Genomic DNA, 23,939 nt, shown 5'->3' on the forward strand with positions numbered 1-23,939 from the left:
TCCTGTTGCAATCTCCATCCAGAACCTATTGTGTGCCCTAACCTCCATAGCAGCATAGACATTGAAGACTCCAAGGCATGAGTCCCCTAAATCTAGTCTGATCCATAGGACCCTCCCTACCACAATCGTCCCGTGGTCTTGCACACAGGCAGTAAGGCTCGGCCAATAGAGTGCATACTCCTCTACTGCCATGGGCACCGATGGAGTACTCCCAGTAGGTGTGTGAGCTGCTTGGAAGTAACTTCCCAACGTGATGGGCTTGGGCAGAGGTGAGCTTGTGCTCCTGAAGAATTAGGATGTTGATCCATCTGGCAAGGGCAGGCTGCAACTCCTGCCGAACAATCAATTTCTTGGAACCATGTGGTAGGGTTTCAAAAAATGATGCTTTGATGTGGGACCTTGGCTCTAGGCCACCAGTTAATGTCCATCATACATCTTGGTCACTGCTGGGAAAATAGTGCTAGCTCTTCTTCACCCATCCACTGGGAGATGTGGTCTGCATTGTGCAACGTGTCCCCTCAATTCCTCCTCTATCTGTGTCATCTTCCAGTCTCCTGAATGAGAGTTTTGAAAGATGAAAGCATAATTTGGTCCATCCGGTGGTGCTAGTAAATGGACCTTGCCGCTCCTTGACTTGCGGACCACGAAGATACCCACCTCCAGAGGTAGTGGAAACTCTTCGTGCTCCACAACTCTCAAATAGGACCACGGATCATTGCGAAAAATCTCATGTGGGAGCAACTGTGTTTGTCAAGGGAAAGTGTGACGGGCGGCTGGGCCAGATGAGCTAGTGGCTGTGTGGGGACGGGGGGGACAGGGTTGTTGGTGAGGAGAAGATATGGGCGTGTGAGGCTCGTCACCTGTGTGGAGAGGGGGGCAATGGGTGGGGGGGGGGGTCACATGTACTGGGTGAGGATCAGGGGGGCTGATTGGCGGGGGAGATGGTGGGGAAGAGGAAGAGTGAGGGATGGTGGGGTGATTGGAAGTATGAGGCCGATGTTGGGGGGGGGGGGTTGAGTGGCCTCGGAAGGGGGAGGTTCTCGGATAGGGTCGGGGGGCAATCCATGAGGAGGGGGTGGGCGTGGGGGTTGAGGGATCTTGGGTGGGGGAGCTTGTGATGCCTCAGTTGGTGGTGGGGGTGGAGGCTTGTGATTTTGCTGGGTGAGATGAGCGGGGGGGGTGTTGCGGGGTGCTCTGGTGGTGGCCGATCCCCCACCCTCTTGCTCTCTGTTGCCATGGCTGTGTCTAAGGGGCTGATTGATGCCCCCTCAGTCGTCTCCCTCTCTGTCGTCGCTGGACCCATGTAAAACCATCAGCATCCACCTGCGGGTTTGCTGGCTGAGCCACCGTGGCTCCGAAACATGTGCAATCTACTGCTTGATGCCCAAAGTCATGGCATCGTAGGCACTGACGAGGCTACGCTGTCACAATAACTTGCTGCTTGAAAGAGTGTCTGCTTGCCTCAATCTCAAGAAACTTAGATATGTTATTTGTATCTTTCACAGCCACCCGTACCTTCGGGACTCGTGGGGTTGTCACTGTGTCCGTGAAGGAGGGAGGAAGAACTGTGCCAAAGAGCCGTCCAAAGTCCTCCACTAACTAACGATACTATACCGCCAGTTCGGGGAATAGAAGGGTGACCGGGTGTCTAGGAAGCCTGGTGTGGAGCGCGAATTCCTCCACTGTGAAGCCACTATACCAGGGAACCATATAGATGACGCCCTTCGTGGAGGCATAAGGTGAGCTATTCACTAGCTCATTGGCTGTACCTGCAGAGGTGAGTCGAACCATGAAGATCCCTTGACCCATGAGAACTGCCTCCGTGATTTGCACTGTGCCAATGCGTAGCGTGGAGTGAAGCCAATCCTGAAGCTAGGCCCTGGATGGAGAGTGTGCTACGACCTAACCAGAGATTGCTGTTTCTTTTAGTTCTAGCTCTGTGGCATGGAGGGATAAGAGCTGTTTCTCAGAAAGGACGATGCGCAAGGTTTTTGATTGAGGGGCACTCGTAGAAGCACCGGTGTTTGACTAGAGGTTTCCATTGCCCATCCGTACTGAGGACCTATCGAGCTAGCTGCTATGCTACCCGGGGGGAATGTTGCTATAGATAGAGGAGGAACAGGGGGATCGATTACTTTGGGCTGGCGCTATTTAGGGGTGCTGGTGGCGCAGCAGGCGAGGTAGCAGACGTCGAAATGGAAGAATGGAGGCGACGTTTGTCACAGATGGCGGCGGCTCACTGGATGTTGGCAGCACTCAGTGAGAGGGAGGTTAAGGGGCAGTTTGGAGATGAGGAGAGGTTGAGTGACAGGGGAGCAGTGGCGAGGAGGGAGAGGGCGTGCGGTTTTCCTGGCAACAAGGGGGGACGCAGCGCACAATGGGAGCAGCACGGGGGCGCGACGGTGATGCTTTCTGAGTTAAGCTTATCAGACAGTTTATGGAAATGTTCATGATAGAATTTGTTGAAAACCACTGTGTGAAAACCACTGTGAATATCCCACAGCATGGGCATGATCAAGATTGGGATCCCAAAGGGAAAGCTCTAAATAATGTATAAAAGATCATATTAATCAGATGAGAAATACAGAAGTCATGGCAGAGAAGTTGAAGAAACTCCTGTATGCAAAGCATCTAAATCCTCCCTAGGGAGGGACACCAGAGGCTGAATAAAAAATGAATGTATTCCCGATGACCCAGTTATGCCAACAGTCTGAAACTCTCATAAAGTGGAACAATATCTTCATATCTGGCTGTGCGGTAGTGGTAAATTTTGCCTTAGCAGAGGTCTAGTCAAAGGGGTACAGAGATGGCCTGACTACAACTCTCCAAATATCAGATAGGAAGGACGTCATTTTTTTGGCCGCAGGGCAGGAAATAAATCTTTGGTGAGAGGATTCTCATGGATGGGCACAGGCAGTCTGCAGTCATTCTAGGGCAGATTTATGCATTTTTTTATTAGGTCGGATAGTTTTGCAGCAGTTTGGGCAGTTGCCAACAATTGGGCAGGTTTCAGGGCAGGCGGATCAGGTTGGACAGGCTGTGCAGGCTGGACAGGAGTGCCAACAACAAAATAACCATCCTGAAAAGAAGAATTACCAATTATCATACTAAATTGTCACCAATCTCTTCTATTTCTGTTGAACCATGCCAAGAAAGATTCTATTCCGGAGCTCAGGATCAAAAGGCATCTCCTCATTGGAAAATATAGCAATAGTTACTCCAATCTCTTGGTTTCAAACTATCATTGGTCCCTTTTCATCAATGTACATGAATCAGCGCCTAAACCCACTTGTTCTGTCTTGAGAGGATTAAAAAAAATAAATCATCTCCATTGTTTCCTATTTTTAGAACTTTTCCTTTAGATAGTTGGATGGATACTCAAAGATATTTAACATCTGATGGAATTGGAAGAATCATCAACTCATTATTTTACTTTCTGAATTGGACCTGACATTGATTTGCTTTGTTTTTGTTTAGGGCTAGCAAGTGAAAACTATTTTCAACTGAACCAATTTCATGCTTTGGTCACTTTTTGGTTAATATATAATGTTACCTGCCTGGTGATCTGGGCTGTTCCCCTCTCGACTCCATTTGATCTCTTAATCTATTCCATCCTATTGGAGTGAGCTTGGAGAAAGCCACATGGCATACAACATTTTTTTGCAGCTTTATTTTTTGTTCTATTGCTGGTGATTATTTTTGCAGCAGTTGGCCAGTTTTTATTGGCTGACATGGTCATTTTAAAATTGTTTCTTTGGCCTATTTATAGCTGGCCTGCCCCTCGGTCATTCTCACTTGTGCTTTGTAGGTTGAGAGATATCCATGGTGGGGATACATTCAACAGCCCGTTGTACATATCTGCTTCCTTCATTCAGCATTCACTTATTGCAGATTTCTGTGTCTATCTCTCTCCTCCTTTTGTCTGTATTCCTTTCTTCCTTCAATCCGGTCACATGCTTCTGCATTTGCTACACTCTAATATGGCATCAGAGTAGCATTGAAGGGCTGATTGATCATGGTCAGACCCGAAGAGGAGATTTCAAGGCAACAAAAGGTAGCATTTTCAGTGTTCAAGGGTGGGCCGGAGGCATAGTTGCCAAGGGTTTTTGAAATAGGAGGTATGAAACGGCTTTGATAGGTTTCATATAAGTTTGCTAAAACATTAGAAATGAGTTTCATTCGAGAAAGAAGAAAGCCATATCATGAGACTTTATATGCACAGACTACGACTCATATAATATAATTTATCATAATTCATGATCCTATACAATGAAAATGGAGATTCAACATGGCATCAACATATACATGCTTAATGGTCCATTGTACATGACAATATTAGCTTTAATTATAGAAGAAGCATTAATATATATATGCATCACAGACAACAAAAACTCAAGAAAAAGTATTGCAATCAATGTCAATGTCCTTGTAAGTATTTAACATGAATCCTTGACAAATGTCAATTACTAAAGTTCAAACACATTTTTTAGGATAGGGCCTTTTTGGAAATTTAAAATAGGTGTTTCATAGGTTTCTAAAATGCCTAAATATGGAATGAGTTTTCTAGCCTTATGAAACGGGTTTCTTGCATGGCAGCTAAGAAGGCGTTTCTTTCAGTTTAAAACTTACGAAATGTTTCTTAAAGTGTGAAACATTTCTAAGAGTAAAAAACATGGGTGTTTTTTTTTGTGAGTTGGAACCCAAAACGTGGTTTTTTTGACAAAAACTATTGGGCAATGTTAAACATGATGATGATGATGATGTGTAATGACTTGTGAGGACTGAAGATTTTGGATGAGAGACTGATTTTTTTGTGATTTTGTTTAGTTATTGGACTTTGTCAATCTACTATCTATTTTTGTTGTGAGAGTTGATTATTATACGACTTTAGTCTCAATTATGAGTTATTTATGATATATTATGATGTATTCTCGATTTTGCCATTTTGTTAGTTTGTTTTGAAATGAGAATCATGATGTTGGAACTTGATTTAGTCCATATTGTAGATAGGCTATTTACATTTTTATTTCAATTTTCTTTGTATGATATGTATGAATCATAATGTTTGAGTTCTAAACCATAGTATAGCTTGTCCAAAAACTAACTTTGACATAAGTGACAAGTCAATAATGGATCATGGATATGTAACGTATTATTCTCAATTGACTCTATTATCACTTAAGCTGCATTGGCCATTCTTTGCTTAAGTTTTGATAGAAGCAGTCATCTATTCAACTTATACCCTTAATTGATGCCCCACTAAGGCATTGGATTCAGTTACATTGTATGAGTCTTTGAATATAGGAAAGCCAATGGTGAACCACATGTATGTGTTTGGATCCTTGGCACTTGCTCTAATAACTTCACCATGTCGACATAAGCTACAAGACAAGATTATAAAAATGCCCTTTTGTGGGTTACAACACAAAAAGTGAAGGGTATATTTTGTACCAACCTTGCAAAATCATTGGTATTACGGATGTGGCATTCATTGAAAATGAGGTCGACCCTTCTTTTCATGCAAAAAGCAGCTCCATGAGGGTCCATAGGATGTATTTGACACTTTAATGCCTTTGTTTCAAAGTGTTGCACCAAACATTATCGCTTTGAACAGCCTATTCAGGTGATAGTGTAGCAAAATCAGCAGCATTTGCTTGCTGAAAATATGCCTAATTTTCAGTCATCAATCAGGTTTTGATGATGATGCAACAAAAGAGGGTTGCTATCAGGGAGTACAAAACAATTCTAAGATGGCTGATAGACACATTGTGTGACAGCAAATAGTTCACTTCACTCCTTGGTAGAACAAGAGGAACCGCTTGCCATGCACATGGTAATTTTCTTGTAGAAGCACTTATTGCTACATCATGCAATGAAGAGCTGATTTTTTTTTGAGGATGCTTCAGATAGTGAGCATTGAATGGCATCCATGCAGTTGGAATTAGATTCTATTGGCAAGAATGATACATAGGAGTTGTGTGACTAGCTTGTTGTCAAGGGTTCCATAGATAGAAAGCTCGAGGGGCTCACTCATAAATAAGTAAGTCTATCACGTGGGTTTAAATTTGTCTTTTAAACCTTTCTTACATACAAAAGGGTATCATTTAGTAGGGTTATTCACAGGTTGAATAGAAGAGTGTGTTTTATTCATGATAATTTATAGATAAGGGGTAGGCCTTAAATGCACGTGATAGTAAGGGTTTATATGTAGTGAACCCCTTCAGGTACAAAGTCAATCCATGAGCTCAACTGCAAATCAAAGAGTATCATTGATTGCTACAAAGCACGGCTTTTCTTGAATGGGTATGCCCAAGAGCATGGGATTGACTACGATGAGACTTTTCTGTCTGCTTCATGTACGACTATTATATGCATTGGTGGCACAATTTGGTTTGCAAGTGCATTAGTTGAAGATGATGACCACGTTTTTTATATGTTACACAAACTCTTAGGCTTCGTTTAGGAAGGGTTAGAGGGCAAGATGTGTTGTGTGCATAAGGCCTTGTATGGTTTTGAAGTAGGCATCTCAGGCATGGTATGAGAAGATCCATGTTTATTTGTTTGCTCTTGGTTTTTGCAACTGGTTGTTGATAGAGAGATAGCCATAAGTTCGCAAGGATGGTGAGGATCTTTTAATTCTTATTCATGTAGATGGCATGCTATTGAATGGGTTGAATGAGTTGCACATCACAGACTTAATGTCTAATTTGCAGTGATCTTTTGATACCACTTATCTTGACCTCTTGCACTATTATTTGGCTATTCAATTTGCTCGAGTTGGGTGAAGTTTGCAAGCTGCAATGGATCAGTCCAAGTACATTAGACAGTTACTTCTAGACAGTTATTTTAGTGTTTTCAGGGGGAGGATTGCAAGCTCATATCTACATGTGCTGATAAAAGGCATAGATACACACTTGAGGATGTAGGGGAATCATTCGATAGCTCTCTTTATTGGCAGGTTGTTGGATGGTTATTGTACTTGTGCAATACAAGGCCAACGATTCAGTTTAGTGTCTCCTAGTTGGCATGGTCTATGCATAGTTTATGCAGACATAAATGCCTTTGACTGAGACATAGATAGCTCTTTGATCTGAAACATGCATGAAAGTCTTATGTGTTCCTACTAGCCTGCAAAGACTATGTTCATGCTTTCTACACCTTGCCCATCACGTTGCAATTGCTGCCCCTGCCCCCGCTTGTACCCTCGTGCCAACCTGCCTCGTCTGCTTTTGCTCCTGTCCCGACCACTCCTGCTCCGCCTACTCTTGCTCTTGGCTTCCCCTTGCTCCCTTACCCAATCCCCCTTGTGGTCCCTCCCCCCAAGGCAAGGCTTTGCCCCAATCCACCCCCGTCCCGAAACCCCCCACCCACCCCCCCCCCCCCCCCCCCCCCCCCCCCCCCCCCCCCCCGGCGGGCTGCCCTGCCTCCTCCGCCTTGTGACCGCAGCCTCAGCCGGCAGACCCACCACCTCCATAGAAAACAACAATCCCCCTGCCCCCCTACATCACCAGGCAAGGCTCTGCCCCAATCCACCCCCGCCCCCGCGCGCTGCACTGTCTCCTCCGCCTTGCGTCCCCGGTTGGTAGACCCATCTTCTGCATAGAAAACATCAAAACCCCCGGCGCCCCCCCCCCCCCCCCCCCCCCCCCCCAAAACCCCATACACACACACACACAAGTTGCTCCCTCCCTTTGTTGCAACTTCCCCCCGGTAGCACAACAATGTGATTGGTAGGTTCTGAGCAGGGATGTGCAATAAAAACGTGTGGTCAGACGCCTGTGCATTTTGCGAGTGCCCCCCAGTCAAACACCTTGTACGTCGTCCTCTCTGAGCAACACCTCTTAGCCATTCGTGCCATTGAGCTGGAGCTTAAAGAAACAATGATCTTTGGTTAGGTAGTAGGACACTCCCCATCTAGGGCCCAGCTTCGGGATTGGCTTCATTCCACGTTGCGCATCGGCACAACGCAGATCGTTGAGGCGGTTCTAATGGGTCAAGGGATCTTCATGGTACGACTCACCTCGACAGACGCAGCCTGTGAGCTACTGGCTAGCTCACCCTGTGCTTCGGCGAAAGGGGTCATCCACATGGTTCGCTGGTACAGTGGCTTCATAGTGGAGACACTCACACTCCACAACAGTTTCCTTAGACACCCGGTCACCCTACTCTTCTCGGATTGGCGATAGAGTATTGCCAATTAGTGGAAAAATTTGGACGACTTTTCGGCACTATTCTTCCCACCTCTTTCACGGATGTAGTGACAACCGCATAAGTCCCAAAGGTACAGGTGGTAGTGAAAGAGACAAAGAATATATCACAATTTCTAGAGATTGAGGCAGGCGGCCACTCCTTCAGGTAGCAAGTTATTGTGATTGGGCAGCCAAGGCAGTGTCTGCGTTGCCATGAATTTGGGCATTAGGTAGCAGAGTGCATGCGCTTCGGAGCCAAGGCGGCTTCCGCGAGAGGCCCACAAGTGGATATGGATTGCTTTACACGGGTCCAGTGACGACAGAGAGGGAGATGGCAGGGGGGGCCGCAGTCAGCCCCTTAGACACAGACATGACAGTAGGGAGCCCCCCCCTCCAGAGCTACCCTCCGACCCTAGCCCACAGCCCCTCCCCCCCCTCTTAGGAGGTGAGGATTCCCATACGCTGACATCCTCCACTCACCGACAGTGCAAGCCCCCTCCCCCTCCCCACACAGTCACTAGTTGATCTGTCCTTGCCGCGCGTCATATTTTCTCGAGATAGGTGCAGCTGCTACCACAGGAGTTTTTTCGCAGCGGGGCATGGTCTTACTTGAGAGTTGCGGAGCGTAGAGAGTTCCCACTACCCTTGGAGGTGGAAATGTTCATGGTACGCAAGTCAAGGAGTGGCAAGGTTCATCTACTAGCACAACCGGATGGACCAAACTATGCTTTCTTTCTTCAAACCTCTCACACAGGAGACTGGATGATGACACAGATAGAGGAGGAGGTGAAGAGCCAAGTGATAGACCACATCTCCTAGTGGATGGGTGAAGTAGGACTGACACTTTTTTCCCAGCAGTGGCCAGGTTGCATGATGGACATTAACTGGTGGGTTGGGGCCAAGGTTCCACGTCTGAGCATTATCTTTCGAGGCCCTCTGCAATGGAGAGCTCCGATGGATGTGACAGAGTGGCCCCCAGCACAGGCGGCCCGTTTCTACCAGTGTACAGAGTCTCGCCTCTCAGCTTGGTTGATAGATGCCAAGGCGGTACCATCAAGCGCATCCATCACCCCCATGGTCCGCCGCCGAAGGGCTACCATGGGGAAATGGAGTTCACCATCTAGGCCAGTAGTGAAGCGTATCCACCTGCCTCATAGCTCCTCTTCTTCATTAGAAGCTTCCACATCGAACAGATGTTTGTTCGGTGAGTCACAGGTTTCCCCATGAGTTTACATCTTGCCTCTTGGAATGTGAACAGCCTCCACTAGTGGAGCACGTGGTTCCAGGAAGTTGATTGTTCGGTAGGAGCTGTAGCTTGCCCTTGCCGGACGGATCGACTTTTACAGGAGCACAAGCTCACTCCCGCCCAGGCCGAGCTGGTAGGGAAGGGAGTACCAGGCAGTTCACATACTTATTGGGACCACGCTATCGATGCCCACAGCAAGAGTGGAGGCGTATGCTCCTCTATTGGCCTGAGCCTCATCACGTGTTTATAGGAACACATGACGATTGTGGCAGGGAGGGTTCTATGGATCAGGTTGGATATTGAGGACTCGTGTTTGGAGTCCTCAATGTTTATGCCCCTACTCAGGTTGGGGCACGCAACAGGCTTTGGGTGGAAATGACAGCAGGACTTCTGGATTGATAGAGGAGAGTTCAACAACCTGGAGGCCTCAGAGGACCAATAGGGTAAGAGGCAGAAACTACCAGGGCATGGCTTGGGAGGAGTAGGAGGAATGGAAGGTCTTCCTATCGGCAGTAGGAGCACGCAATGCTTGGAGAGATCCAGCTTTCCACAAGAGGAAGAGGTTGCTGGACTTCTCTTGGGGATACAAGAGGCTAGGCGGGGAGTGGTTGGACAGGTTCTATGTGGGAGAGTGGGGATGCTCTCGCGGAGGCCAGGTAGGGCAGTTGGCTCGCACAACTTTGTCCGATCATTGTCCGGTTTTCCTAACACTTGATTCCCTAGCATCTGCCCTAGACACACGATCCTGTGGGATCCTCGACTCGATCTACAAGAGGGAGGAGGTGAAGAGATAGATTGAGCAGATTTAGACTAGGGAGTGGGGTAGGAGGGACCGAGATCGCACAGGAGGTTGCAAGGGTCCTAGCCGAGTCGAGCAGTATTTGCCAAGAGGCATCCCTACAGGCCAGGAAGCAGAGTTGGGAGGAGCACTGTGGCGGGACCTAGCAGCCATGCAAAGATTCCTATAGGAGGCACTAGGGGATCCCATCCTCCATGGATAGGAGGTGCGCACACGAGCAGCCATCGCCGGCCTAGAGGACAGGCGCTCGGAGTTTTCATTCTGCACCTCAGTAGCCTTCTGGGCGCGGAAGGGAGACACGGTGTGCAGGGAGTTTTGCCAGGTGCATTAGCTCCGCCCCTTAGGAGAGCAGATACACACAGCCTTCGAGATTAGTATGGGAGGATTTGCTCTAGCCCAAACGAGGCGATGGAGATTGCCACCGACTACTACAGACGCCTTTTCTAGCAAGAGACAACCTCAGCTAGAGGACAATGATGTAGACAGCAGGTCTAGGATCACATTTCGTCTCTCGTCACAGAGGAGATGAGACGCTCCCTCTTGTACCTCTTCACAGAGAATGAACTAGAGGAGGCTTTCTATACACAGGACAGGCAGAAATGCCTGGGAGAGAATGGGATCTCTAAGGCCTTCTTCAGTAGCTACCAGGAGGTGGTAAAGGACCGCTTATTGCTATTGTTGGCCTTCTAGGAGTTTTTCACTTCAGGACGGATGCTAGGGAGTCTATCGGCAGGTCTTATCAGTCTCCTTCCCAAAGGGGAAGATCGGTTGGAGCTTTCCTAGTGGAGATCGAGCACCCTATTGTCAGTGGCCTATAAAAGACACTGGCAAAGATGATTGGTAGGCGACTCCGCCCTGTGCTTCCAAACATCAATCATGACACACAAACAGGCTTTGTCCAGGATAGGAGCATCCTAGACAATGTCTTCTTCTTCTTTTTGAGGCGACAGAGTGGGTCCAACACAATGGTCATGGATTGGCTGTACTACTCTTGGACATTGAGAAAGCCTATGATAGGGTAAATTGGGACTTCTTAGAGGGCACCGTGGTGAGGTTGGGCTTCCCTTAGGCATTGATTCACCGAGTCACCGTACTTTACAGATCGGCTATTAGCAGTGTTCTCATAGATGGCGCGCGACGGGAGGAGTTTCGGCTGGAGAGATCGGTCCGGCAAGGCTTCCCTTTGGCCTCGTATCTGTGCCTACTCTTTGCAGAGGTGATGTCTCACTTCCTCAGGTCACGTGTGAGTGGATTACGCGGCCTCGGACTTCAGAGTGAGAGAGGAGACGAAGCTGTTAGACTCAGAGTATGTAGATGATACAACACTTTACATAGACAACGATGAGTTGATGTTGGAGAGAGTGAGACTAGCTCTCAAGGTATTCTGTATTGTAGCAACAATGAAAATCAGTATGTGAAAGTCGGTTGGTTTCCTCACAGACCCGGACTCTAGCACGGAGTGGGGAGTCCACTTGGGATTTAGATGGGTGTGAAGAGGGCAGACCATCCATTAGCTAGGGTTCCAGGTGGGACTCAACATCACTCCTGCCCAACAATTTCTTGGAGTCCTTGACTCTATTCGGAGGAAGCTGATCTACTGGAGTACTGCTCGCCTTTCCCTAGCAGGCCGAGCCCTGGTTGTTAACGAGGTCTTAGCGATGGCTTGGTACACCGCCTCGTGTTGGCGCTTCTCCTTGTCTTGTGTAGTTCAGGTTCGTCGCCTAGTGCGGAACTTCTTCTGGGCCGCGTCAGCCGGTTTCAGGGACTCCTGGCCCAAGGTGGCATGAGCGAGTATCATTCGGCATCGGTCAGAGAGTTTACTACCAGGAGGGCATACCTAGAAGTTACTATTGCAGGAGGGTCTCCAGGAGTGTAGAGCGAGGCTTGGCAATGATTGGAGGCCATCCTTGGGATGGATCTTCACGACGGCGGAGATCACATCTGCCAGATCCCCCTTCCTACGCCACCTACTTCGTGTGTGGTAGGGCGTGGCTCTAATTCAGAGCCCCCCAGGTTGTGAGGAAGAGATAGACCGCCAGCCAGTGATCTGGAATCCCAAGGTTAGAGATTGAGATGGGATACAGATTGGCGAGCACCCCTACATCCAGTGGGTTGGTCTGGAGGCCGGCCTGGCTCATACCCTTAGGATATGGGGGAGGTGTATAGGATGGTGGACGAGATGTTGCTGTACGCATCCGGTTGCCAGAGGGGAGTTGACTTGAGGAGAAGGAAGATTGACGCAGCAATACCTCAGGAGTGGCTTGCCCCCTCGATATGAGAGCCAGTAGAGCCCGGGGAGGTATGGGCCGGTAGATTTTCATGAACAGGTACCCCTCTATAGTTGGCAGGTAGAGTGGGCGGCGCCCCACATGGGACCTTCTTCACCGTGCAGGAGGGGGGGCGTCTGGCCCTTGACAGAGGACGGCATGATGAGGGGATAGTTGTTCTTTCATGGAGGAGGATTTGGGTGGTTGACCTTCAGGGAAAGACATGGTGTCTGGAGCCTTATGTTTTCTGGGAGGAGCTCCGAGAGTGGCGCCTTTGGATTTGGGAGGGTAGGCCACTTGATGAGTTGGTGTGGGATCTGGGAGAGTGGCTATGGCTGGCCATTGCGGTCGCCAAGAAGCCACCGAGGTTCTTGGAGTACAGAGCTAGGATTGGTAGACACGTACTAATGCAAGAGGACATGGACTGGGTGCCGTCACGTAGGAGGTATTGGGTGGAGCATAGCATCACGGATGCTTTCCGATGGTTCTTCTGGCGACGCCTATGGGATAGTTTGGTTAGCCCAGATGCAGAGGGATGGAGGCTGTAAACGCTGCACACAACAACTTCTAGAAACTCCAAAGCAGTGCCTTTGGTCGTGTGAGGCGGCGTAGCTCGTGTGGAGAGGAGCATGCCACATCCTCAGTTGTATAGCACTCAGCCTTGGATGTATCTCATGGGGATGTTTTTGCTGGCAGTAAGTTTGTCAGGGTTGTCACCTTTTGTATGAGGTTGGGATGCTAGACACGATATTCATTATTGAGGATGGGTTGGGTGCAGTGGTCAGCTTGGAGGCTCTACCCATCCGCCAAGTACTTGAACCCACAGCAGACCGCTTTGAGGTATGGGCGATTGTAGGGAGTCTTACTGGATGGCATATGTGGAAGGTGCGGTGTCAGGAGGTTTTTGGCGGGGAGAGACTTTCAGCACAGGCGACTTTAGCAGAGCTTTGGACCTCCATCATCCACTCCCTCTGCGGCGAGTCTCGAGCTCATCAGGAGCTCTGTTTTCATTTCATTCGCACTTGGGGCGGCCGTGACCTATTTTTCGTGATGCAGGCAGGTAGCCTGAGATGAAGATACACCCTCCATCCTCCCTAGACCCCACCCTGAGAGGCTTGTATACTTGATATATCTGCGAGTCTGCATGAGCTCCAGCTAGTCTGTTGAGCATGAGCACTTCTTTGTATTCCGGTTTTTTTCTGAAGTAATATAATTAGCCACTCTTTATTTGCAAACAAAAAAAAAGCCTGCAAAGACTATTGGCTGAGGAAGCTGGGAATCACAGTTTAGTTGCAAGCCATGGATCTTCCATACAGCAGTTTCATCACTGCATATGTACTTCATCTGATCAGGCAGTACAAGGAGATTTGTGATGGACATAGTTAGAACCTTGGAACCTGCATGTAACCACTTTTCTCCAGGTGAGGACTGTCAGCAGTGTGGCTGGTCAGAAAAAGAGGCTTCTTGTAGGTCTCCTCTTTGGTTCCTACAGAGTAGGCTTGTATCATCATTCTTTTCATCCTGAGTGACCAATGCTGCAGTTGTGTCCTTGTTTACTCTAGGATATGGAGAAAGGAACCTTTTGCATTGTTGACAATTGGCTTAGTAACCCTATTACAGGTAATAATTATTCCTTTCTTATTTCTTGGTTGAGTTTGTGTGTAAGAGGACCTCAATCATGTGTTTCCAAATAAGTAGTGGCATTTTATGATTTATGCTGCTCCCAAGTATTCATGATTGTTCTTGTGCAAAATTGCAGATTGTCACACAGTTTTTGAGGCTTGAGACAATACTGGATGAAAATGTTGGATGCCCAATCACTTTAGAAGTTGAAAGAGGTGGCGAGACAGTAAATGTTGATCTATTGGTATATCTTATTTGTAATGCACTACGAAAGTTGTTATAGCAAGTTTTCTCTCCAACAAGATCACTGAATGTTAATATTGTGTGAATGTGAGGCCAGGTGCAAGACTTGCATTTAATAACCCCAAACTTCTTTTTGGAAGTTAGTGGAGGTGTGCTTCACCCCCTGTCATACCAACAGGTAACATCTCCAGTCATGTCATGCTCTTTTTCTTGGATCTGTTTGTGAAATGTTATTAGACCTTCAATTCAGCTCTTTGTGGGATGTTCATTTGGAAAAATTGCCAGAGAGAAGGTTGATTCCAAGAGCTGTGGGATTAGCTTGAAGCCCTGGAACCTAGAATGATTGAACATAAAGTGTGTCAAATTAAACTGGAAGACTGTCATTTAAGTGTGAAGAGCCTTTTTAATGTCTAGGAAGAAAAGTTTGGTCATTTGTTCTTCAAGGAAGAAAGGGCTAGAGAATAGTTGTGCCTTGCAAGATGATGGACCTGACAAGGTATCTTATAATTCTGCAGGCAAGGAACTTTCGTTTCACTTGCGGCCTAGTGTATGTTGCTGAGCCAGGGTATGTTGTACGTGAATGCTCTACTTTTACATTTGATTTGCAGTATTGTATGGTCTTTTGAATGGCTTTAAGAGAATGAGTTGTATCATATGATCATATCCATCGCCGTCGAGTGAGCCAATGAATTACCACAACAGTTTGGGAGATTGTCCCTATCACATGAGTTAACTTTTCCTTCTGTTTGGATTAAACTTTATGTGTTTCTTAAACCTCGTTTCTTCAGCTGAGACGGATTCAATGGATATTGCTTTCCTTGGAAAAATAAAAAGCTAATGACATGCACAATTATTACAGCTATGCTTTTTATGTAGTCTAGTCCAATAGTCCTGCATTTCTTTTAATTTCTTTGGATGTTTAAGGCACAGTTTCAGTCCTGTGGAGGCTTTTCTCAGGAAAGCAAACAAGAAAAACAAGATGTGCTATGAGCATATGTTCTATGAACTCTAGTTTTACCATGACAACAGTATCAGCCTTTTCTGTAACCTCTCTCTTACTTTTTTTGAAGATTGAGAAAGGTAATGAGTGTTTCCTTCTTTTTTTTTTGGGTAGTCACTAGAAAATTGTAATTGAAGTTTTTATAGGAAATTCAGATGTGAAAATAGCCATATCACCAACATAATGTGCCCATGTTAGTAGTGGAGCGAACCTTAGATCAAGGTCACATTGAAATATTGGTGCTTCTGACCATCCTTATCAAATTATCTTATCTTTGTCAACCAGGTGCCCTCTCTTTACCCCCCCTCCCCCTCACTACTATATAAACAGAGGTAGGACGTCACGTCAAAGACACACAGACACACAACGACCCATGCAAATGTCTCTCTGCTGCTATTGATGCGACAAAGCTCTGCTGCAATCAGCCTCTCTCTCTCTCTCTCTCTCTCTCTCTCTCTCTCTCTCTCTCTCTCTCTCTCTCCACCCCTACGTGGAAGTGTTGCCCGAACCCATCAAGCTTCTTCCATGGCTCCCAAGAGACGTCGAGATGCTGAGCGAGGTCACGCTCAAAGACCTCCCCAACACTAGGAAGTGGTCGCCGCTGTTGCTGACGAAGCTCGACATGATATTGAAGCACAAGCAGAAGTTAACCGCGAACCCATTCAAATCGAAGAACTAGCCATCCCACAACAAATCGAGGTTGCGGCTATAAACCGTAGTCTCGATGGATGGCCAAACGGAGATAATCAAGTTAGTACCTAAGATATGGATGACGATTAATTAGAACTTACTTAGACTTGTAAAAGCACGTTAGTATTATCAAATGCTTTTTAGGAAAGAACACGAAAATTGATGAAGAGGATAGATTCTATGGAAGTTTACAAAAATAGCCATTAAGGGGCTTCCAAAACAAAAATATATAACAAATGGAAAGTTCTATTACAAGGCCAGAGTGAAATAACTGAGTAGGAGTCTATATGTGTGGCTGATAGTGAAGGAAGGTGCTGGGATCCCATTTCCAAAGAAAATCCTCTCTCATCCTCGTCATAGTCTCTAAACCACCCTTTATCCTCTCCCAAACGCCAGCCTATCAAAGGAAGTGTAAAAGGATTGTGTGATCGGCTGCAAACTGTCTGCCAGGAATTTTGCAACAATAAGATTTAGTGACCGCTGAACAGTACCTGCAATCTAAATTCTTGATAAACAGGACCTGAGCTTTTAGCTTTTGTCAACAAGGACATTGGAAAATGATTTATGAGAATAATTCAAAGAATTGATCTATTGCATTTTGTTAGAAAAGAGAAGAGGAAAGTAAGTGAAGCTAGTGGCAAAGCAGCTAAAAGGCTGTCAAAGCAACCTCTCGATATGGAAGCCTCTTGTCTACACTGAATGGGAGATGTGATGTCCTTGAGCTTACCAAACATTTTCTTTTGGTTGACGCAAATCTTCCAAATTGGCCTTTATCAGACTCTTATATAGATGACTTGACATCCCTCCACCACATCCCTAAATGAATCTTGTAGGATGGTATAGAGTGGAAGAGGCTCTTGTATCATAGTTATTGGAAGCACCCCAAAACTCGATTTTGCTCCCATTTCAATGTTTCCATTTCCCTTTTGCTCTTGTTTCCGTTATTGCCTTTCCAATCCTAGTAGTTACTGGAAACTCTTTGAAACTCCAAATTTTTTCTCTTTCTGTTTCCCTATTTCCCATAACTTTGTCTTGTGCACATTACTGGTAGTATCTTGTTTATTGTTTCTTTGCTTATCCATTACCAGACATAGCATGGACTAGTTGTAGCTATCATGTTAGTCTTATAGGTCATGCTGGCCTCTAGTACACATTACTAAACTATTCATTCATTCATTCATTCATTCATTTGTGACAAGGTTAGAATATAAAAGGCTTGGGCATAGAAGTAAATTGTACATTTTGAAATGCACCTGATGTGGGAAAGAGATTGTCGACAAAGCAATCTCTTAAATGAATGAAAACAGAATTGAGGTATGTACAATGCTGAAAGGTGAAATGTGAGCTCAAATGTGGTTCGAAATGGATATAGCAAAAATCATGTAGTGTGTCAAGGTGAAGGAAGAAACACAAAGTGAGATAAACATTTGAGCCATGCATAGAACGCCAAAATGATTGAGGAACATAAAGAAGAACCGATTGTGTGCAATGAGAATAGTGAAAGTGATTGTGTGCAACGAGATCAAAAAGTTGAAGATACAATATAGAAAATGAAATGAAAATTTAAATAATGAAACAAACAAAAGCAAAAAGCTGAAGAGAATGCCAAATAGATTGATGTGTTGGAAAAGCAAAAAAAGTCATGCTGGATTAAAAATAGAGGAAATGAATTCGAGTTTTGTGGAAGAGGCCAAGAGACATACTAGAGCATTGCAACAAAAATGGGGATGCTTGGACTACCCATTCTACATATATGGAGAATGGGAAAGGATATAACTAAAGCTCGGGCCCCAATTTTGAACATTTCAAAGTTGGAGAAGAAACAAACTTCTCTTTTCTTAAAACAATGTTGGAGTGGAAGAGTTTTACTTGGATGAAGATTTGACACCCGTACATATGGTACATTGAAAGGAACACATACCACCAAAGACAAGAATGATAAATCATAGATAGGGGGAGCCTATGACAATGATGGTTAGTACTCGAACACTTTTCAGATGTTTGTTATATATTGGCCCCACCTTTAATAAGTATGCTCAATAGGGCCTGACAAGAGGGATTTGCAAGTAGTTGGACAAATGACACTTTTGTGCGACTTTTTAAAGTGGAGACCTCATGATTTCTAGTAAGTCTTAGACTACGACCCACTTAGAGAGAGTATGCTTATAGAGTTCCTAAGTATGGTCAGTGCTAGAGTTTTGCTTATAGACCTATAATGTACCCACCCTTTGCCATTGAGATGATCACACATTACATCGGATATATAGGCACATGACATCTTATTTTGGGTTCTTGGGGGTTAATTTTTCATGTTTTTAAACTTTTTGTATAGTCAAAGATCTTTATGGATTCAGCTACATTTAAGTCATAATTAGATGGTGCTCTTTAGACATGAAATGATGGTGGTGTAGGGGAAGCGACACACAGGATTCAAACTCACCCATTGGCTAGATTGTGCTCTTTGATGAGACATCATTGTAGTTGTACTATACATTGCAGTTTCATAGGCCATTTTGGGGCCTCTTTTTTTTTTTTTTCGTGAATGAGTGTATATTAATATTGGAATATTTACATTCGGCCTTCAGGCCAACCAAACAGAAAGGATACAAGTCTCACATTTTTACTTCAGATCAACAGGTTAGCAAAGAAAAAAATACAGGTACAACCAAAAGTCTAGCACAGAAATGTCACTCAGAAAGGACAGCTGGAGTGGAGCAAACAATGTCCAGCTAGGGAGCAACAATGTTAGGAAGAACCAGATCAGTTGAGACGATAGAGGAGATGTGCCATAATACTAAACCAGGAACACGGGCCACATGACCATGGATACCAGATACTAAATAAAAAATGTAGGCATTCCGAGTATGCCAAATATGCCATAGGGCTGTCCATCTAAGGAAATGGAACAGGTAGGAATAATTTGAATTCAAAGAAGATGAGGAAATCATCTTTCCCATAATCCACGAACGAACTGATATCCGTGGCGGAGTTGCCGTGAACCACACATGGGAAACAAACTCCAAATTTGTCTAGCCAAAGCGCAAGAGACAAAAAAATGAAACAATGTTTCATCGCATGTATTATAGAACACACAGCGACCAGCAGAGATCCCGCATCACATCGCCAGTTGAAAGACCCCCAATTAGTAGCCTCCACATAAACACTTTACCCTGATACGGAACCTTAGAATTCCAAAGCTGGATGAATCTTTCTTGCCACTTCTTTTTGCTATCCCGAGTATGCCATACTTTATTAGCCTTTTCCGTGACCCATCTCTTGGCCTCCACCATTTGATGATAAATCTAGTTAGTTGACCTTTTCTCAAAATCATCAGGAATCACAAACTTCCAATCACGCCATGGAGATGATTGTTGTAATACCGGCAAAGGGGAGAATCTCAAAAGCTTGTCTTGTATAGACGACCAAGTGTCATGATAACCTCGAGGTACCTAGAAGTGCTGACAGATACACCGAAAAGAATAAGGACAAGCCTTTCTAGGAATGACACCATCAAGGACTGTCTGCAACCCCAAACGAGCCATCCGATTAAACTTATCTCTGTGCAAATCTTTATGAGGCCAATCCAATAGCTTGGAAGTAGCCATCACTTCTCCTTGCAACGAATTCTCCTCTTTACGAGAGTCACAAGGGTGCCAATCTGCAAATCATAACATCGCTTGCCAAGAGGCAATCAAATGAGAAAGGAGAAAAGGCTGTGAGACCTTTACAGGTCTTATGGAATTAACCACATGCCAACAAGAAGCATGAATAACCGTGCTGCCATGAGAGATTCCAGTCTTTTCTATGAAAAATTTTGGGATATCTGACCAGCGATGACTCTCTGTACATTATGTGTGCAAAAGTGCTAGCCTCAAGGCTGCCATATGCAAGTTAGCATCCAACAAAGCTGCTCCCCCCATCCTGTTAGGAGTAGTAATATGCTGCCACGAAATCCACAGTTAGCCCAAGCGATTCCCTTTCTTTTTCCACAACATGAATTGGATAGGTTGAACCAATTCCATAAGAGACTTCTTGGTCCAAGGAAGCAGAGGAAGGAAATATGAAATCATGCTGATCATGATGCATTGAGCAACCTTAAGTTGCACATGAAGAGGCCAGCCTTGAGACTTCCAGTATATGAGCCGATCATGGATACAAGATGACATCCAATCTAGCAATGTACGGGGAGCTACATCCACACCAATAGGATAGCCCAAATGTCTGGTTATGTTTCCCCTAGAAATAACAATAACATGCCAGCCTAGGGGTTGCAAATTATTCTCTGTGCAAGAAAGCAGTGTAGATTTGTGAGTGTTAATATGAAGTCTTGATGCGAAAGCAAAAATATTCAATGCAACCATTGCTCAATTGACATTTGAGCGATCAGCCGTAAGAAACATGAAGGAATCATCTGCTAAAGATATCCCCAAAAGTTGGGCCCCACTAGGAAAAGTTAGACCAACTATCTCCCCTTGATCGGCCAACTTGTCCAACAATGAAAGGATTGGGTGATTGACTAAAGCGAATAGCAAAGGGTTGAGAGGGCAGCCTTGTCGAAGAGACTAGGACAAGGCAATTTCATCAGTGATCCTCCATTAAGTGCGATGCGGGCAACAACACCCTGACTAATAGTATCCACAAGAGAGATCATATGAGGCCCAAATCCCATGGTGGTCATTAGCTGCTGCAAAAAAGACTAGCTAACATGATCAAATGCCTTTTGAATATCAAGCTGAAGCATAACCACTTATCGGGCTGAAGCTTTAGCATAGTCGATTCCCAGTTGAACATTCAAAATATTGTGCATTATGTTTCAACCCTTAATAAAACCGTATTGGCGTACATGAATCAACTGCGGAAATACTTTCTGCAACCTGTTGGCAATGATTTTAGAAAACATTTTATTTAAAGAACCCATAGCAGAGATGGGTCTCCTTTTTTTCAAGGAGGATGGAGAGGGAACCTTGGGCAATAACCAAATGACAGCAATCTTCTAGTTTGAAGGCATGTCACCAGAAACTTGCTGACATAGACGTATTAATGGGTCCTTAAGTTGCTCCACATGGGCTGAAAATAGTTCATTAGGAAGTCCATCCTAGCCAGGGCTTTTCCTTGAAGGCAAATGAGACAACACCTCTTCCGCTTCCTCCTCCGAAATATTGACCTCCATCAAGTCAACCCATTTTGGCTTTTTTTTTTGCATGTAAAATGTGGCTGATTATATTACTCAAAAAATTTGATTACAACAGAACTCATGCTCAATAGATTAACTGGAGCTGATGCAAAGTCACCACTACATCATGTATACAAGCCTCTCAAGGTGGTGTAGGGGGGATGGAGGCAAGAAGCCATGGGGGAGGGGGTTATATCGCTAGACGGGACTGCCTGCCTGCATCACAAAGAATAGGCCCTGGCCGCTCCAGGTACGCATGAAGTGACCACGGAGCTCCTGACGAGCCCTGGACTCGCCTTGCACCTAATCCCATCGACCGCGGAGGGAGTGAATGATGGAGGTCCATAGCTCTGCTAAGGTTGCAAGTGCTGAAAGTCTCTCTCTGCCGAAAACCACCTGGCATCGCACCTTCCAGATATGCCATCCAGTAAGACTCCCTATGATCTCCCATATCTCCGAGCGGTCTGCTGTGGGCTCCAGTACCTGGCGGATGGGTAAAGCCTCTAGACCAACCACTGCGCATGACCCTGCCTTGATCATGAATATCGTGTTTTGCATCCCGGCCTCATACAAAAGGTGACGGCCCTGGCTAACTGCCTGCCAACAGAAAGCTTCCCATCAAATACACCCAAGGCTAGGGGCTATATGTCGAAGGATACGGCATGCTCCTCTCCACACAAGCTGCGCCTCCTCACAAGACTAAAGGCAGTGCTTTGGGGTTTCTAGAGGCTGTTGTGTGCAGCGCTTACAACCTCCCTCCTTCTGCATCTGGGCAAGCACTTGAAAGAGTCTCTTGTGGGCCCAATAGTGATTTATAAAAGTCAATGCACATCTGAATGATGGAAGTAGGTGTAGTCACCATAACACCTTGCTCATCCAACAAGCGCACAATATTTTCACGCGCATATTTTTGATGCAATTGAGAAAAAAATTTATGGGATTGACAGTTATTGTCGTGTAAAACTTCTGCTCTAGCCAACAATTTGTATTTAGCATATTCCACTTCCTGTAAAGATTGAACTCTACCTTTCAACCATTCAATGCATATAAGCAAGTCATCATTGGAGTCCCCCAACTGACACAAAGACAACGAGTGGGTCAACAATGCTTGCGCATGCTGCAATGTTGTGCGTAAAGAGGAAGCATGTTGAATACCATACTGTCGGGATAACGATTGAGCATTATCCCTAAATGTAGCCCAAGCTTGCATCCCTTTAGTGAGGACCTTGGAGCTAAAAGAAGTAATTAGTTGCTGAATATATTCCAGAAATTGATTTTGCAGCAGAAATGACTGATTGAAACGAAGAGGGAAGTGGGCAAGGAGGGCCATAAAGGCATGGACATGTGATTCCGCTCCAAGACCAAAGAATAGTGATCTTATAAAACATGTTGTCTCTCCACCCACATATCAATAACTTCAGGAAGAAAAGTATCACTCTGGGAAATATAGATCCAATCCAGTCGGGCCCAAGTATTTGGATACTGAAGAGAGCGAGAAGTATATCTTGCATAAGAAGGATGCAACAGAGATCACATGTCCTGTTTCAAGGATATAGCTGCCAGAGCATTCCACGCCTCTCGTTCAGGACCATCCATGACCAAGTGCTTTGAAGTTGCTTGATCCACAGATACAGATGCATTGAAGTCACCCATAACAAAGCTTGGATGAGCCATGGCCAGGCAGTGCAAATCATCCCAGAGTTGACGACGTTCTCGAGCATTAGAAGGAGCATACACCCCAACTAGCCACAAAACCTCTCCCTCATATAGGATTTCTAGAATCATAAATCTACCACGAGGGTCTTGAGAAACCAAAGATGGTTGTAGGGATGATTTGATGGCCAACATAACTCCAGATTTAAGTGGAGCACGTCCATTAAAGAAACTGAATAATCCTTGTATACATAGGTAGATCCTGCCAAAGCATGTTGTTTGTGCTCCACAACACAAAAACCATCCCAATTTCCAGTTAACAATGTTTTCCATAACTGATGCTGATTATTGCTCAAAGAAACGCCTTTCACATTCCATAAAGTAATTTTCATGATAACACAAAGAAAGAAAACTGCTGAACTACCCCTTTCCCTTTCCCTTTCCCTTTCACATCAACAACTTTAGCTGCTTAAAATTTTTCCATTTCACTTATGATCACATCTACTAGATCTGCTCTTTGCAAGCTAGCAATTGAATCATGGGAAGGAAACTACTGTTGCTGAGAACGGTAAACATCATGAGGAGGGACAAGCCTTCCTTGCGGATCAAAGTGCAAAGTAGAATCAGAAGCCCTTTTATCCTCCGCAGCGACTGCAAGAGATCGCGAGGGTTGAGGTTTCATGTAGAAACCCCTAGCTCTACGTTGAAAAGTTTGAGTAATAAGCAACGGGGGTGGGTGGGTGGGAGACAAATGAGGCCCCTATCTACCATTGTGTCTAACCACAGTGACCCAAGATTTTTCCTGCAGAGGCAAATTCCGACCAACGGAAAGCAATGCAGGCTCTATAACAATTTGAGACACATTCTTCTTTCCATCATCATGTCCATGTTGGACAAGCGGCTCATGATCCGCTTCTGGCTGCTGTACCACTTGCTGGGGATGATGCTCATGCCTATCCGTGTCAAGAACCATTAAACTTTGCAAAACATTCTATCGCATTCAGAAATGACATGGCCCAATTGGCCACATCTGAAACAGTGACCAGCAAATGTTTC

The 23,939-nt window shown here is 45.4% G+C and overlaps 1 protein-coding gene across 1 annotated transcript in view; it reads left to right on the forward strand.

Moving 5' to 3' along the window:
• The window catches only part of DEG7 (DegP protease 7), a 322,546-nt gene that overhangs the window by 159,558 nt on the left and 139,049 nt on the right, over positions 1 to 23,939 (forward strand). The window contains exons 11-13 of the mRNA XM_087666495.1: positions 14,261 to 14,368; positions 14,465 to 14,545; positions 14,883 to 14,932. Of these exons, the coding sequence (XP_087522621.1) occupies positions 14,261 to 14,368; positions 14,465 to 14,545; positions 14,883 to 14,932 (239 nt within the window). The remainder of the gene's footprint in view (positions 1 to 14,260; positions 14,369 to 14,464; positions 14,546 to 14,882; positions 14,933 to 23,939) is intronic.

Source organism: Lygodium microphyllum, chromosome 25, assembly GCF_053477565.2.
Source record: "Lygodium microphyllum isolate KBCC chromosome 25, Lygodium_microphyllum_v1.1.10, whole genome shotgun sequence".
In the NCBI taxonomy this organism is placed as follows: domain Eukaryota; kingdom Viridiplantae; phylum Streptophyta; class Polypodiopsida; order Schizaeales; family Lygodiaceae; genus Lygodium; species Lygodium microphyllum.